Source organism: Fukomys damarensis, unplaced genomic scaffold, assembly GCF_012274545.1.
Source record: "Fukomys damarensis isolate Sample0158 unplaced genomic scaffold, DMR_v1.0_HiC HiC_scaffold_39, whole genome shotgun sequence".
Lineage (NCBI taxonomy): Eukaryota > Metazoa > Chordata > Mammalia > Rodentia > Bathyergidae > Fukomys > Fukomys damarensis.
This window is the reverse complement of record NW_022900951.1, coordinates 65,770,591-65,784,998: the sequence shown is the minus strand read 5'-3', so window position 1 is coordinate 65,784,998 and position 14,408 is coordinate 65,770,591. Positions and strand designations below refer to the sequence as shown.

The 14,408-nt window shown below is 31.9% G+C and overlaps 1 protein-coding gene and 1 pseudogene across 2 annotated transcripts in view; both read left to right on the top strand.

Moving 5' to 3' along the window:
- The window catches only part of Hdx (highly divergent homeobox), a 186,061-nt gene extending 181,684 nt beyond the window's left edge, over window positions 1–4,377 (top strand). The window contains exons 10-11 of one of the 2 annotated variants that reach the window (XM_010612863.2): window positions 3,334–3,501; window positions 4,328–4,377. In XM_010612863.2, the coding sequence (XP_010611165.1) occupies window positions 3,334–3,459 (126 nt within the window). In that variant the 3' untranslated portion in view covers window positions 3,460–3,501; window positions 4,328–4,377. Of the gene's footprint in view, window positions 1–3,333; window positions 3,659–4,327 lie in introns of those variants that run through there. The other variant, XM_033760535.1, reaches the window with a different exon arrangement.
- An 8,280-nt stretch (window positions 4,378–12,657) lies between these two features.
- Window positions 12,658–13,989, top strand: LOC104854385 (annotated as a pseudogene).
- The last annotated feature ends 419 nt before the right edge of the window (window positions 13,990–14,408 follow it).

The following is a 14,408-nucleotide window of genomic DNA, read 5'->3' as shown; positions in this document are numbered from 1 at the left end:
GGAAGAATTTATACATGATGTGTAAATCATCATGAATATTATGTGTCCTCATGAATTTTTTTCCCTTAGCCCCGTACTTACACAGACATTTCAAGATAGTAGCCTTCAGTTACATTTGCCTCTTTGTTTAAGCATACTGCTTTATTATGCAAGTTACATATATTCCATGACATACTGAAAATATATTTTTAAAAAACCTTTAATACAGATTTTAAATGAAGGTCTTGAACATGGTCCCATGAGTATTGTAAATTTTAAATAACTGTAAAATAATAGTTCCAACCATGGGACTAATTTTACACACTGAGCTGATCTCAACACAGCCCAATTTTGAATTCAGACATATATCCAGTTGCTGAGCAGTTATGTCTGTCTTTGCTCATCTGGGAATAACCTATGGACTCAGTTTTATTCCCAAATTCTAACTGCCCTTTGGCTTTCTTTTTGAAGACAAGTAACAACTAATAAAAGTAACTAATAGCTATAACAAATAATTAAAGTAACTACTAATGACTTTCATTTTTCTCCTTTTCTCTGAAAAATTTGAATGAATTAACATATAGCTAAAAAGTTTGCTGAAAGATAAAGTGATACAAAAATTGTATTAAATGTCATATCCCATATAGCCAGCACCAAAAAAGAAACTTATTTCAATGATTTTCGTAGTTGAGCTTGATTATAATGGACCTCAAAATATACAAGACAAAAGTAGTGTTCCATAGATGTAATCTAGGTTATTGCTTAAATTACTGATTTTTATACTACAAAATATTTAACAGTTTGTTTCTGGAAATAATAAACTTTTACTCTACTAATAAAAGAAAACTTTTATGTCATTAGAGCTGGGTGTGTTGGTGGCACATGCCTATAAACCCAGAACTCGGGAGGCTGAGACAGGGGAATCACTGTGAGTTTAAGGACAAATTGGGCTTCATAGTGAGTTCAAGGTCAACCTGAACTAAATAGCAAGACTCTGTCTCAAAAAATTAAAGACATAAAATAAAATAAAAATCTTCAATGTTTTTCCATTAATTTAATTTTGGGTATGTTGAATGAAATAAGTGCTCCACACAGCATTTTTCTTCACTATTTTCTTTTTGTATTATTATTTTATGAACAATTAAAGTTTCACCACAAAATCATAACAGCATAACAATAGATAATATACTGTCTATCATTATATTCAAAGTAGTTTGCTTTATGTCTTATTCTCTGAGAACTCACAGAATACTTTGGCCCAATGAAGAAATATGGAATTTCAAAGTATACTCACAGAATACTTTGGCCCAATGAAGAAATATGGAATTTCAAAGTATATAATCCTCTAACTGAAATATTAGATTATCTAAACATGTTTATTTAATCAATAGCCATTGTAATATCAAAACCATACTGCCATCATTATTCCAAGTCACTAGTTTGGTCTTTCTTCTCTTACTAGTAACTTACTATGTGACCCTAGAAAGATCAATGCTTTAGTTGAACTTAAATTTCTTCACTTTGCAAAGAGGACAAGAATGATTAACATTATATAACTCGGCATTCACAACTTAAGGCATAGAATAAGTGCTGTAGAGACTTTTCACATATTTAGGGAAAGCTTTAAAAATCTCTTGGGAAGAATAGCACTTGGTTAAACTTTAAAAATAGTTTTTATTGATGAGAAACCTATAATAAAGAAAGCTAATTGTGTTTAAGTTGATCTCTGTGAAAAAGGCAGTTCCTACAATTGGCCTAATCCAAAGATTTTTATCAGTGTGTCAATTTTACAATCCAGTAAATTATTAAAAGAATTTGGAAGTAGACTTCATTCATTAATAGTATGATATAATGCCTCTGATTTTAAACTTTTTATATTTTTACTGAATTCCTGTTAGTCAGGCAACTATATGTAATGAAATGACAAAGAAATAAATAATAGTGCTTCTCTGATTTGCTGCTGTCCCCTCTAGAATGTAGAATATCATGGACTTTCCAGGATACTAAGTTCATATTCAATGTGTGGCAATTTGAATACTTTTCCTTCTTTAATATTTTGTCTTCAAAGTTGTGTAGTGAAATAAATCCATGTGTTATTCATGGTCTCATCAGCCAGAGTCAGCAGAAGCTCCATCGCACGTAGACTTGGTTAGTTTTAACAAGTGCTATAGAATAAAAATGACTGCATTAATGCAATCTAGCACCTTAGAAGGCATATAATATGTTTAGATATCTTTCTTGTGTAAAAACTCTCAGTTTCATCCAGGTCATACACACTCTAATAATTGGAAATAAATAACAGGGTTTTGTTGTAGGTAGGAAATATTCTTTCCTTACATAGTTTGACAAAAAGTAATAAGTTTTATTCTGGCCTATATGGTACAAGGCAAAATATATAGGAATTATAGCTGTCTCCTAGTTTAATAAAGAGGATCAGAAAATTCTGTTATTTTGCAACAGTGAATTTTTACACACTTTCCAATCTGTGCTTTCTGTCTATTCCTGAATTAAATAACTGTTAAGTTTTTACTTATTCCTGTTCCTTCAGTCCTTGCTTACCCCTTTACCCAAAGCTCAAACTGTAATATGCTATCTAAAAATTATCAGCTACGCACATTATTTGTAGTATTGAAAGCAGAAAATCAATCATTTACTTATAGTTTCTGGTCAAATGGTTATTAGTACTAAGAGAAACATAAAACTTGATTAATCCTGTATTTCCCTAGTATAGATGCATGGTATTCAACTGCAAATGAATCAATTAGACCATGATTCTTGGTTTCTCCTAATCACTGCAACTGAGAAATGAGAATCTCTCCAGATATATCATTATGACGGCTACATTCATTTCTTCAGCTGGCCCTAGTGAGTGCTTGGCCACTCCACACTGTAGATGTGGAGCTGGCCTAAGGAAAGGAGACAAAGCATATGGTCTTTTCAAGTTTTTGCACTTTGGTATAAAGTACAATAGCTGAACTTCTTTATTAACTGATAAGTTCATTATCCCAATGAAGAACAAAATACTTTGAGAAATGTTGTTTTCTCTAAAGCATAGTTCAACCAGGCATGGATATTTTAATAAAAGATAAAATCTTGAATCTCTTTTCCCCCTTTGTACAGGGTTTTATTCTACATAGTTCACACTATTGATATCTAGTTTTTTTGTTGCTTTCTTAATATTGTATGAAGAATTTTTACTTTAATTGTGGCATTGTATTAGGTGAGAGAGAAATGTTTCTTTATTTAAATCTATGAAAATAAATAAAAATGAGAGGCCTGCAACTATTTAAATAAAATTGGAAAAAAAGTCTATCCACATACTAATCCCCCGAAAAAATGGTTTTTCTGAATCAGGTACTGCTGTCAGATTTACCTCCTGAATTAGAAGAGATGGATTTCAATCATGCCTCGCTGGAGCCTGATGATACCTCATTCAGTGTGTCTTCTTTATCAGAGAAGAATGCATCAGACAGTTTATGATCGAGGGGAGATATATGATGCAGTATTTTGGCTGCTTAACAGGTGTGCATTTAAAGAGAACTGCGTTCTGTTGCCCCAATTTTCTTCATTTGAAAAACCACATTATTGAAAAGAAAAAAGATATTCTTGCAAAGGATGGACCACATGTAATGGCTACAATGCAAAAAAATGCATGTGAAATTTAAAAACTGAGAGATTTTTTCCAAACTAATGGTACTCTGGAAAATTTGTATTTAATTTTGAGTAACTCAGCTATGAAATTTATTATATCTAATTTCTGAAAGAGATTTGCTTGATTTTATAAAAAAATTTAGTAATAGCTTTAACCAGAAATGCAAAAATAAATATATTTCAACATTATTTATCAAGCTACTAATGCTTGGTTTGTCTGGTTTCTGTAGCAATTACATCTTTATTCCTCTCTTTTTCCTATCATTCGTATACCTTTTTTACTCAGGAAGGTGGACTAAACATTAAAAACAAAAATTTAAAGAACTATTTAATCTGGATGAATCATGGCCTTTATTTTTCAACCCCTAAAAGAAAATGATTTAAGATAATGATTGGAAATTGAAGTAATGACTAATATATAATTAATTGTATATTGTTGGTGTTCTTTTATCTAACCCAAATATCTGTGAGGAGGGGGGAAACACTAAGGAAGGTTAATTAACCAACATAGAGTCAAAAAAGTGGCTATGTGTACAGACAGGAAATATTGTAAAATGCTAGTCTCAATGACAATTCTTCATTGCTACAAAAGACAAATATTGGTATGCTTTAAAATCTACTGATAAATTTTTGTAAATTAGATTAAATATTTCAAAAATATTTCAAATATATCACCATCTTTGAAATGTTTTTTCAGTTCTTACATTTTATGAAACAAGAAGTCAAGGTAAGCCACTTAGATTTTTTAAAAAATCAAGTAACTGAGCTATGCCACAAAATTTAACTCATTTCCACTTGAGGCCCATACCCAGCCATCAGCCAAGGATAATATTCAAAAGGAATTGTACTACTTTCGTTGTAAATGAGTACTTGGAATTTCCTGGATGTTATTCTATGAATACACACCTAAACTGGGCATGGTACACAGTTTTTTCTATTATTATGTACAGATGGCAGCACACTGTAGACAGTTCTTTGCAGATCTTCCTTTCCAGTGTACCAGGTGGCTTTACCAATACAACATAAAGGAAAATGCAAATTTCTCTGTACCCTCATAGTGTCATATACTTGTGACTTGGCAATGTTAAATTGTGTTGCATGATTAAATTACTACTTATACTTATGTAAAATATTAATAACTAGGTGGCACTTTTAGTTATCAAGTTTCCATTTCAAATATTTAAAAAAATATAATTAGAGCAGTTTTGATCTTGGAACTCACTGATACAAATTAATGAATGCAGAAAGGCAATCTTGAAAGTCTTTAGCCATGTAGTGTCCCCTCTGTCCTAAACAAATATCATAGATAATGCTCATTTATAGCCAATATGTTTTGTCAGCCATTTGTTTGATTACTGTATTATTACTGCTATGATTCCTCTCTTAACAGAAATATTTCACTACTCAGGTATGCTTCCTTTTATCTAAGAATCATATGCTTCTTTGCAGTGTTTAATATTCCTTGATGAAATTCAAGCTTCATTTTTAAAAAGAGCACAGAGAAAGAACTTCAGATATTATCATTAAATTTATCAGTCACACCAATTTCTCCCTGCTTTAGTCCTGACTATAGACAACAAAAGTAGAAAATATTTCTACTTAATATTCTATTAAGTAATATGTACAAATTTTAGGACTTCAAATCTCCACAAGTGTCTCCTTCTTAGATTTTCATTCAAATCTACAAAATGTAAAAGTGTGATTGGTTACCATTCTTAGGGTATTATGAGTGCCACTTAATCTGAATTACGGATAGTTTTCCCTTTGAAGTTGATGTTATCCTTGGCAGACAGCACCGTATCATGCCCTTCACCAATCTGTGCTATATAATGCTGTAATGGAGTAGCCTACTAACATGTGAACATACACTCAACATACCATTGCTTTATACAAGCCTTTATTAAAGCAGATTTGCTAAAAGGAAAAAGAGAATAAAGTGATACTTTCATACAAATATTATTATGATTGTTATATTGAATTATATATTGAGTACATATTACTTTACATTGAAAATTTACTATGCATTAACTTACTAAGTACATAATTTGTTTTGGCATTCCTGCATCTCATTTAACTTGTACTACCTCTGAAACATACTTTCACCTTAAAACCACATCAGATTGTACCATGACTTTTTGTAGGATTTTTACTTAAACTTTTATAGATGCAATAAATAATTTCCAACTAATAGACAGTTATTTCTTTATTTTAATATTTCTATTTCAAAATCTTGGGTTTGTATTTTTTAAAATTTTAAGATGAACTAGTTTCTTCCAAAAATAAGGTTTTGATAAAAGATAAATGCAGAGAATAATGAGATGTTGGCTATTAAAGAAAGGAGAACATTGAGTACTCAAGTGAAAATTTGGTTGACTTCCAAACTGAAATGTATATGATCTTTAATTGACATTATTTAAAAAAGAACTACCCTGACAACAATGGTATAAAATTAATATTCTGTAAGAGGTAAAAAATTTGGCTTCAATAGATCAATTAAATAGTAAAAACAGCAAATAAATTGCCATGGAATAAACAAAGAATGACATTTTTACAATAGTATTTTACATATGATGGTTTTGCATCTAACTTTCCTTGCCTTTGTTTGACACAAGTTTAACATTCTTTAATTTGTGTAGAATATGTGCACAACCTATTTATCAAAGCCTTATAACAATTAAAACTCTTCATGTTTCCTAAATAGTGTGGAACAAAACAGAGTTGGCAAAAGGTGAGTTTCAAATAGCACACCAAGCAGTTTTTCTTATTTGATAAATTTTCAAGAGTGTTTTAAATGGGCAAATTACATACAAACACGCATGTCAGATGACCCAGGTCTTTTTCAGATCTGTAAATACATTGACTTAAATAAATTCTTTGATTTTATAAAAATGAATAAGGGTAATTTCAAAACTATATTAAAATCAAGAAAATAGTATTTATATATGATTGAATGACATTCTTCACATCCTTTGAAACTATATGAGATTTTGCATTTTTGTTTACATCTTTCTATGAAAGTAATAGATTTTCATTCTATAAATTTTAGAAAATATAGCAAATATATAAAAATCACATGTAATTTCATAAACAATGGATGTAAACATCTTAGTTTATTCATTTTAGCCATTTTTTCTATATATTACATTTATTTAACACAACTGGCATTATACTGAAGCATACAGTTATATGTCCAACTTTTTCTGTATGACTATTTGCCACTAAAGTATTTTCACTCAATTACATTTAGACATAAATAGAAAGAAAAATTTCTACTTGATACAGAGAACAAAAGCAAAATTTCTATTGATGAAAATTAATTTATTCTAAGGGAATAACATGTAGCTGCTTCACATGAAAATTATGCCTCTTAATGGAGTTGAAAAGAAATACTGCAGCACATTTACCATAACAATAATAGAATTGCTATACTTTAATGGTGAATTATAAGATGATTCTCATTAACTCTTTTACCCAAGTACTGTAATATTTTTGTTATTTATACTAGTAAATCATGTGAAACTTCAAATATAGAAGAAAAATAATTTTTGCCTATGGATGTTTTCCTGTTGAATATACCTATATACTCTTGAAATTATTATTTTTTAAATAACTCAATTGGAATGTAGGTAAAAACTTTTCCTAGAGAATAAAGTTATTTCTATTTATTATAGTACTCCTTTTCAGCCAGCCTACTGGTAAGTTTGGGAATTTATGCCTATTTTGGATTTTGTTGTGTAATAACAATTTATATTTATATTTCAAATTTATTGCATACTACAGTGTATATCCAAACTATTACTATCACCTATTTCCTTTGATAACTAAGCCATATGAAATTCTAATCTGTCCTAGTACCTAAGTCACTGCCTATTTAAAAATAAAGATCTTTAGAGAGGCTTAGTGTTTCCAGCTCTTAAGAGTTTAATAAAATGCATGACTCTAATAATGTTGGAACTGATATCAATAATATTTGTTGGCTTAAATTGGATAGTTTATACAAATAAGGCAGGATTTCAGCTTCCATCAGGTCAGTAAATTTATATAAAACAAAAGTTTCTTCTACTACAGCATCACCTTTTACCTGTATTTTCAATCTTGTTTTGCAGTCTGTATTAGTCAGAAAGGAAGAGTAGGTGTATTCACCCATTGATGAATATAATTCACCTTATAGGTTGTTTAAATTAATAAAATAATGGATGCTTGGAAGGATTTTTGCTTCATCTTCATCCCATGTCTCTATTGGAAGTTTATTTCTAGTGATCTATTGGAGATAATTTGTTATAAAATGTTTTCCTTGACAATGATATAGGGCCCTATCAGACATTACTCATCAATGGTGATATTTGCTTACTTAGCTGTATTCTTTGGAACATTGTATAAAGAATAGGATATCAAGAAAAAAAGATAACTAAGAATGTGGATGTTTAAAACTGGACAAAGATAATTAGAAATTTGCTAGAAGTCTTGAGCAGGTCATTACAATAACAGCCACTAAGTTGATAGTGGGCAGGGTAGAGAGAGTTGTAGATTCTAAAATCTAGAAGATGAAGTCCTACCTAGTAGTATAGTTCAAGAACTACAGTTAAATACTGTATAAGTTCAGCTGTGGAGTCAAATCTCAGTTTTAATAATTGTTGGATATGTGATTTTAGGTATTTGATATTTTTGTGTTGCAAACTGTAAATAATACTAGTACTTACAGAGTTTTGAGAATTATAACCTGTTGTAAATTGTTCAGCATGTTTCATGAACAATAAGATCTCAGTAAAAGTTTATTATTATTATTATTATTATTACTATTATTTCCAATAAAGGGGATTGAAGGGATTCAAAGACAACTCTGACCTGAGCATTTTGCCCAGGGCAGAAATGGCTTAATGCAAACATCTAGGAGTATTAAAATATATCTCAAAATAATTTTATGCACATATAGTATCTGACTAGTAGTGATGTCCTAATCAAAGAACAACACAATCTTATTGTAGCATCAGCTATCTTTTTACTGCCTTGGAGAATTAATGGCTATTCTGACAGCTCCTTATGATAGGAGCTGCTAACATATGTGAATAGGGCTGAATCTGGTTCATTATCTTGCATTGAGGAGAGTATCAGTGCCACATAACAAATTTCACACACTTATATTTATCTATTACCTCTTTTGTAAATAGATTTTATAATCTAATATGAAAAGCTCTTTGTGGAAAAATCTAGTATTTAAAAACATCATTTGACTTTATGCGTCAAATGTTGATCCCCAGTTTAATGTGTGAATTTCTGAAACATCTTAAATACCATCTGAAGAAAATTTAATTTAGTTTCATTTAACTTGTTATTTTTTCCATCAAATGAATTTTAATTAGTCATTACTGGTTCTGGAATAGCTAATCTACCTTATTTTGCTCAAGAATGTTTATTTATCATGGGAATCTGCATGAAATACTTCACACTCTCCTTGACCTAAGGGTTTGTATTGAAAAGACTGCTGTGATTCTGATAGGCTTTCCTTTATAGGAGATTTCTTTTTTCTAATAGCTTTTAGTATTTGGTTATTGTGTTGAACCACTGGAATCATTACTATTTTATGATTTAGTATAGATTTAGTTTTTATTGCTGCTAATTCGAGTTGCATGTGCCACATTTATCTGTATGTCAGATTATTTTTCTATGCTTGGAAAGTTTTGTGCCATTAATTCTGTGAATAAGTTTTTCCATGTCATTTGTGCTACGTCACCTGCTTCTTCACTGACCTCAATCAATCTTACATTATTCATCTTTGTATCATCTAGCAATGGTTGGAATGATTTTTTCATGGTCCTTTGCTTTTTAAAAGAAATCTTTTTTTTTATGAACACTAAATTCAAACCAGCCTGTCTTATAGCTCTGATATTCTGTCCTCACATTTGTTGATTATACAGTGTATATTTTCAATCAAAATTTTGGGGTTTTTTTGTTTGTTTGTGGTTTTGTTTTGTTTCTTGAGACAGGGTCTCATATGTAGTTGAGACTGACCTGGAACTCACTATGTAGCCCAGGATAATCTCAAAGTCACAGTGATCCTCCTGCCTCAGGCTCCTGAGTTCTGGGATTACAGGTGTTTTGGTTTTTTGAGACAGGGTCACATTTTTGTTTTTGTTGTTTTTGTTTATGCTTGGTACCAGGGATTGAACCTGGGATCTCACACTTACCAGGCAGTTGTTGTGCCACTGAGCTACATCTCCCGAAATTTCAATCAAATTTGTAATCTCCTAGATATTTGTTTGAATCTGTTTTATGGATTTCAGTTGTTTTTTCTATGGTGAACTGTCATAGTTTCCATCATTTTCCTAAGCTTCTTCATTTTTTTTTGTCTGTATCTACCTTAGATTTACTAACCATGTGTATCACTATGGTTATCACCTTTTTAATTGTCTGAAAAATTATTTCTAATTTGATTTTTTCTAGAGCCTCAAACATCTACTTTGTTACTTCTGCTGTTACCGTGTCAAGGAGTTCAGATGGGTTGCTTCGAAATTGTTCCACCTCAATGCCCCCTGGCTTGGCCTTGGTTGAAATGGAAGCTGGCATTGTATCTCTTTTCTGTGTCCTCTCGTTTTCTTTTTTTGTAATTTTAGTTTCTGCATTGATACTTGGAAATTGCTTATGGTAGGTAGCTTTGGTAGTATTGAGAACTCTCTGAGAAATGACTACTTTTCAGAGACATCTTCTACGTATAGCTGGCTTTTGTCTTTTGAGGCTGTTGCAAGATGCTGCCTCTTGAATTTACTGGGGATGAGAAGTTGCTGCCTGTTTGGCCTAGCCCCTAGTTTTCTGATAGTGACCTATGATATTGTTTGTGATTCTCAGGCAATCTTTTTTATGGGAGAGGAAACTGGGGATCGAATCTCGGGCAATATTGTTCTTGGTAAACAGTGAAAAAATAACTGATTAGAACAACTATTTTACCTTGGCTAAAGTAGTACAATCAGTAATAACAATACCATCAAGCACAGCCTAGAAAATGACAAACTGTGGTAACAATTAATTTGCTATCCTGAAGCATATAGAGCTTTGTAGTTACATAACACAATCTAAAACAAATTAAAAATAACTTAAATAAGTATCGCCTCAATATAGCAATTTTCAACTCAGGGAAGAAAAATTTGAAAGGGTTAAGAGGAAAAAGAATCATAGGAGACACTTAGGGTCAGGGAGCCAAGATTAAGTTGGCAAGAAGCACCCAGTGTGTTGTGGGCTAAACAACACAGGTCCGAGACTCACAGCCAGAAAGCAGGACCAGCCTAAACTTCCGTGAAGTTGAAAGCACAGGCTTGCTGTATTATCCACCACCCTACTATAATACTATTTCAGGTTTGTTGTGATCAACCAACATGGATCTGGATTCTGTCTCTCTGTTGATCTACCAGAAACAATAGAGACACACCTGAAGTGTACGTTTTTCTCTGCATTTTTTAAAATTGTTTGTTCTTGTTTTTATATGTTTGGGAACATTGTTTCTAGCTTTTTGTAGTTGTTTTGTTCTGTTTTTGCTTCTTTTGTGTCATTACTTTTCTAAAGACACATTTTATATTTCCATGCAGCCTTTCTTCTATTTTATACATGAGCACAAATTTTGCTTTCTATGTGAACATAATTCCAAAATAATTAATGTATCCCTGTATCGAGAATTGCATAACCTGTATTCTCTCTGACACACTGGGTCTGAATCAAGGAGTCATTTAAACTTTTGTTAAGCCCTGTTTTATATATACAATGGTACTTTTATAAATTTACTAAGATACAGGTTGACCAAATTAGACAGAAATTTCAATGGATTTATTTTCTTGCAAGGCACATTTATTTTTGTATTTTTCTATTATGAAATTATTAGCTGAGATTTTAACTGGAAAAAAATAACAAAATATTAAGACCTAAACTCAAGAAGCCTCATGTTCAATCAGATAATAAAAAATCCCACATCCTATTTGAATATAAATGACTGCTGGAAATCAAGAAAAGAAAAAGAGTTTAAGCACAGGAATTTAGAAAATATTAGAATCAAGATTATAGAATTTGAGATGTAATAAGTGTAAGAAACAGTGAGCACCAAAATAAATGGCAGACTAGCAAATTTCAGACTTTATAGGACCTTGAATACAGACACCTCGAAAATGGCAACTTGGCAAAAACAAAAAAGAAGTAGATCTCAGGGAATCAAGAAAAAAAAGACAGGAAAATTAGAAGGTACAGAGAAGATAGAGAAATGAACCTCAATGCAGAGAAATGAAAGGTGCAGTCTTGAAGCTTACCATAGGACCCAGGAAAGAAACATATCTCTGCCAACACAAGGTAAGCTCCAGGGCCAGGAGCTCCAGGGAGAAATGACTGACTGGGCTCGAAGCACTGACCTTAGGAGGAGCCCACATCTGTTATAAATGGATAGTAGGACCTCAGGAACTAGAGGCACTTCAGAAACCCACCGGGTGTAAAGAGCTTTCAAACAAAAAACTGTCTTGCTGGATTTCAAAACAGCAGATGTTGCAAATGAAGCAGTCATTTAAATGTACAGAGACATTTTTTAAATTGATTTTCTCAGGTTCCCCCATCTTCCTTACCAGATTTTGTGGTTTGGGGAATTTTCCTTTTGCTTTCTTTCATCGTTTATTTTTTCTTTCTTTCTTTTTCTTTTTAATCTTTTCAATTTTCATTCTTTTTATTTTTTCTTCTTTTAACTTAACTTCTTTTTATAATTATTCCTACTCTTGTTACTTTTAACAAGTGCAATTAATATTTTTTCTACTCCATAACAGTTTTAAGCTCACTTTTCTTTTTTTTAAATCTTGCTTTGTTTACTTTTTCAAATTTTTTCTGTTTTCCTTTTCCTGTTCCCCACTCCCTCTGTCTTTGCTAGTGTAACAATGAAGCTATTTTAATCTTTAGATAGTCACTCTATGTTATTACCATATTGTTTCTATTGTTATTACAGGTATCATTGTCGCATTTATTAGATATTTACTGTAATATCTGTCTTAGTGTTTATAAAATGATTATGTATCACATTTCTATGTTCAAAGATGATCCAATATTGGTTATTATAGTATGTCAATTTGCAAATTGTGACCCCCAGCATCCAGGTGACTCTCAGCCTACACCAGCTATGGGGAAAGGTACCCTGGCAGTTGTGATGAAGCTGTCAGGGACCTCCAGGTGACAATGCTTGCTGCTTCCTGGTTTTGCTGAAAGGGGGCAGGGGTGCCACAAAGCCTCATACAGCTTGCTGCAGACAGGGTGTGTAGCCCTGTGCGAAGTACGAGAAGGGAACTCTGCCTGCAATGCTGACACTCTGAAAGTCTGAATCCCCTCGTAATTATTTATCATGCATAGAAGTGTTCTTTGAAGAACTTTGTACAGTATTGGGGGATGGTAGAGGCAGTTTTGGTTGATCTGTTTGGTTTGGAATTGAACTCTCAGGAAAATTGCCATCAGACATTACTGAAGATTTACAGGTGAAAGATGGCCTTTTGAAGCAGTCCACTGAAATAAACATGATCACAGCTCCTGACTTAGAAAAAAATCCAGGATGAAGTAGAAACATATTTGTGAAGCCTACCAGCACTACATCGTTATTACATCTTTCATCCCAGTAGTTCCAAATGGAGAGATCCTTAGGTAACTGTTCAAGAAAATCTGCATAAGTTGACAAATAATGCAGGATTTTATGAAGTAAAGATGGATCATGCTAGTGAAGTATGGATTATGGGGAAAAATAAACCTGAATTTTATGATGGAATAACCACAAATCAGAGAGAAGTCAAAATAGCAGCTTTTGGTGCTGACTGTGTATCTATAGTTTTTCCTGATCTTGTCAAAAAAGAATGTGGGTTTGCTAACTCTGGCTGGGAAGGTACTTTGTTAGGTGTTGCTATGTCTACAGTGAAGGCTATGACATCAGAATATGGCTGTAGTTTGGAAAATATTATTATTGTACTAGGACCTTCATTAGGACCTTTCTGTTTTACTCTTTCCAGAGAATCAACAAATGGGTTTCATAATTTTCACCTTTCATGTGTACAACTGTTTGACTCACTAAATCCCTATAATAACATCTGTAAAGCCACTACGATTCTTCTAAAACAAGGAAGAATTCTTCCATAGAATATTCAGGACCAGAACCAAGATCTCAACCTCTATTCATCCTGCTATCCTGAAAAGTTTTTCTCCTATGTCCAAGATGGCCTTAAGTTTGGTACACAGATTGGGTTCATATCAGTTAGTGAATGAAATATGTGACTGGATTTTTACATAATATTTCTTCTTCCTTCCAAACTGATGACAAGAGAAAAAATTAACAGATTTGTGTAAAACAAAGAGGATTGAAATGGATAATTTATGTTTACAGTATATTTTCATTATTATTATTACCAAATCCAAATGAAATTTTTATTTAATTCTAATGATAACTGACAAAATTAGTATGACATTTTATAGATGAAAATGGATTTAGAATGTTTTTCTCATTACATAATGAGAAATAGGTTTGACATTTATTGGGTATTTTCCATCTGCAGGTATTATGCTAAGTGTACATTAACAAAAATGACTAATACATTTTCTCTTTTTAGTCCAATGCACTTCAGGAGTTAAATTTTACAACTAAAACTTAATTTTAATACCAAAAGAAGAGTACATAAAGAATAAGGATAAATTTTACTCAAAAGGCAGGGTCAAGAAGGTATTACAGGAAAAATGACATGTGGGTCCAAACTATATATAGGCTTTTAACAATTGAAGAACCATAACAG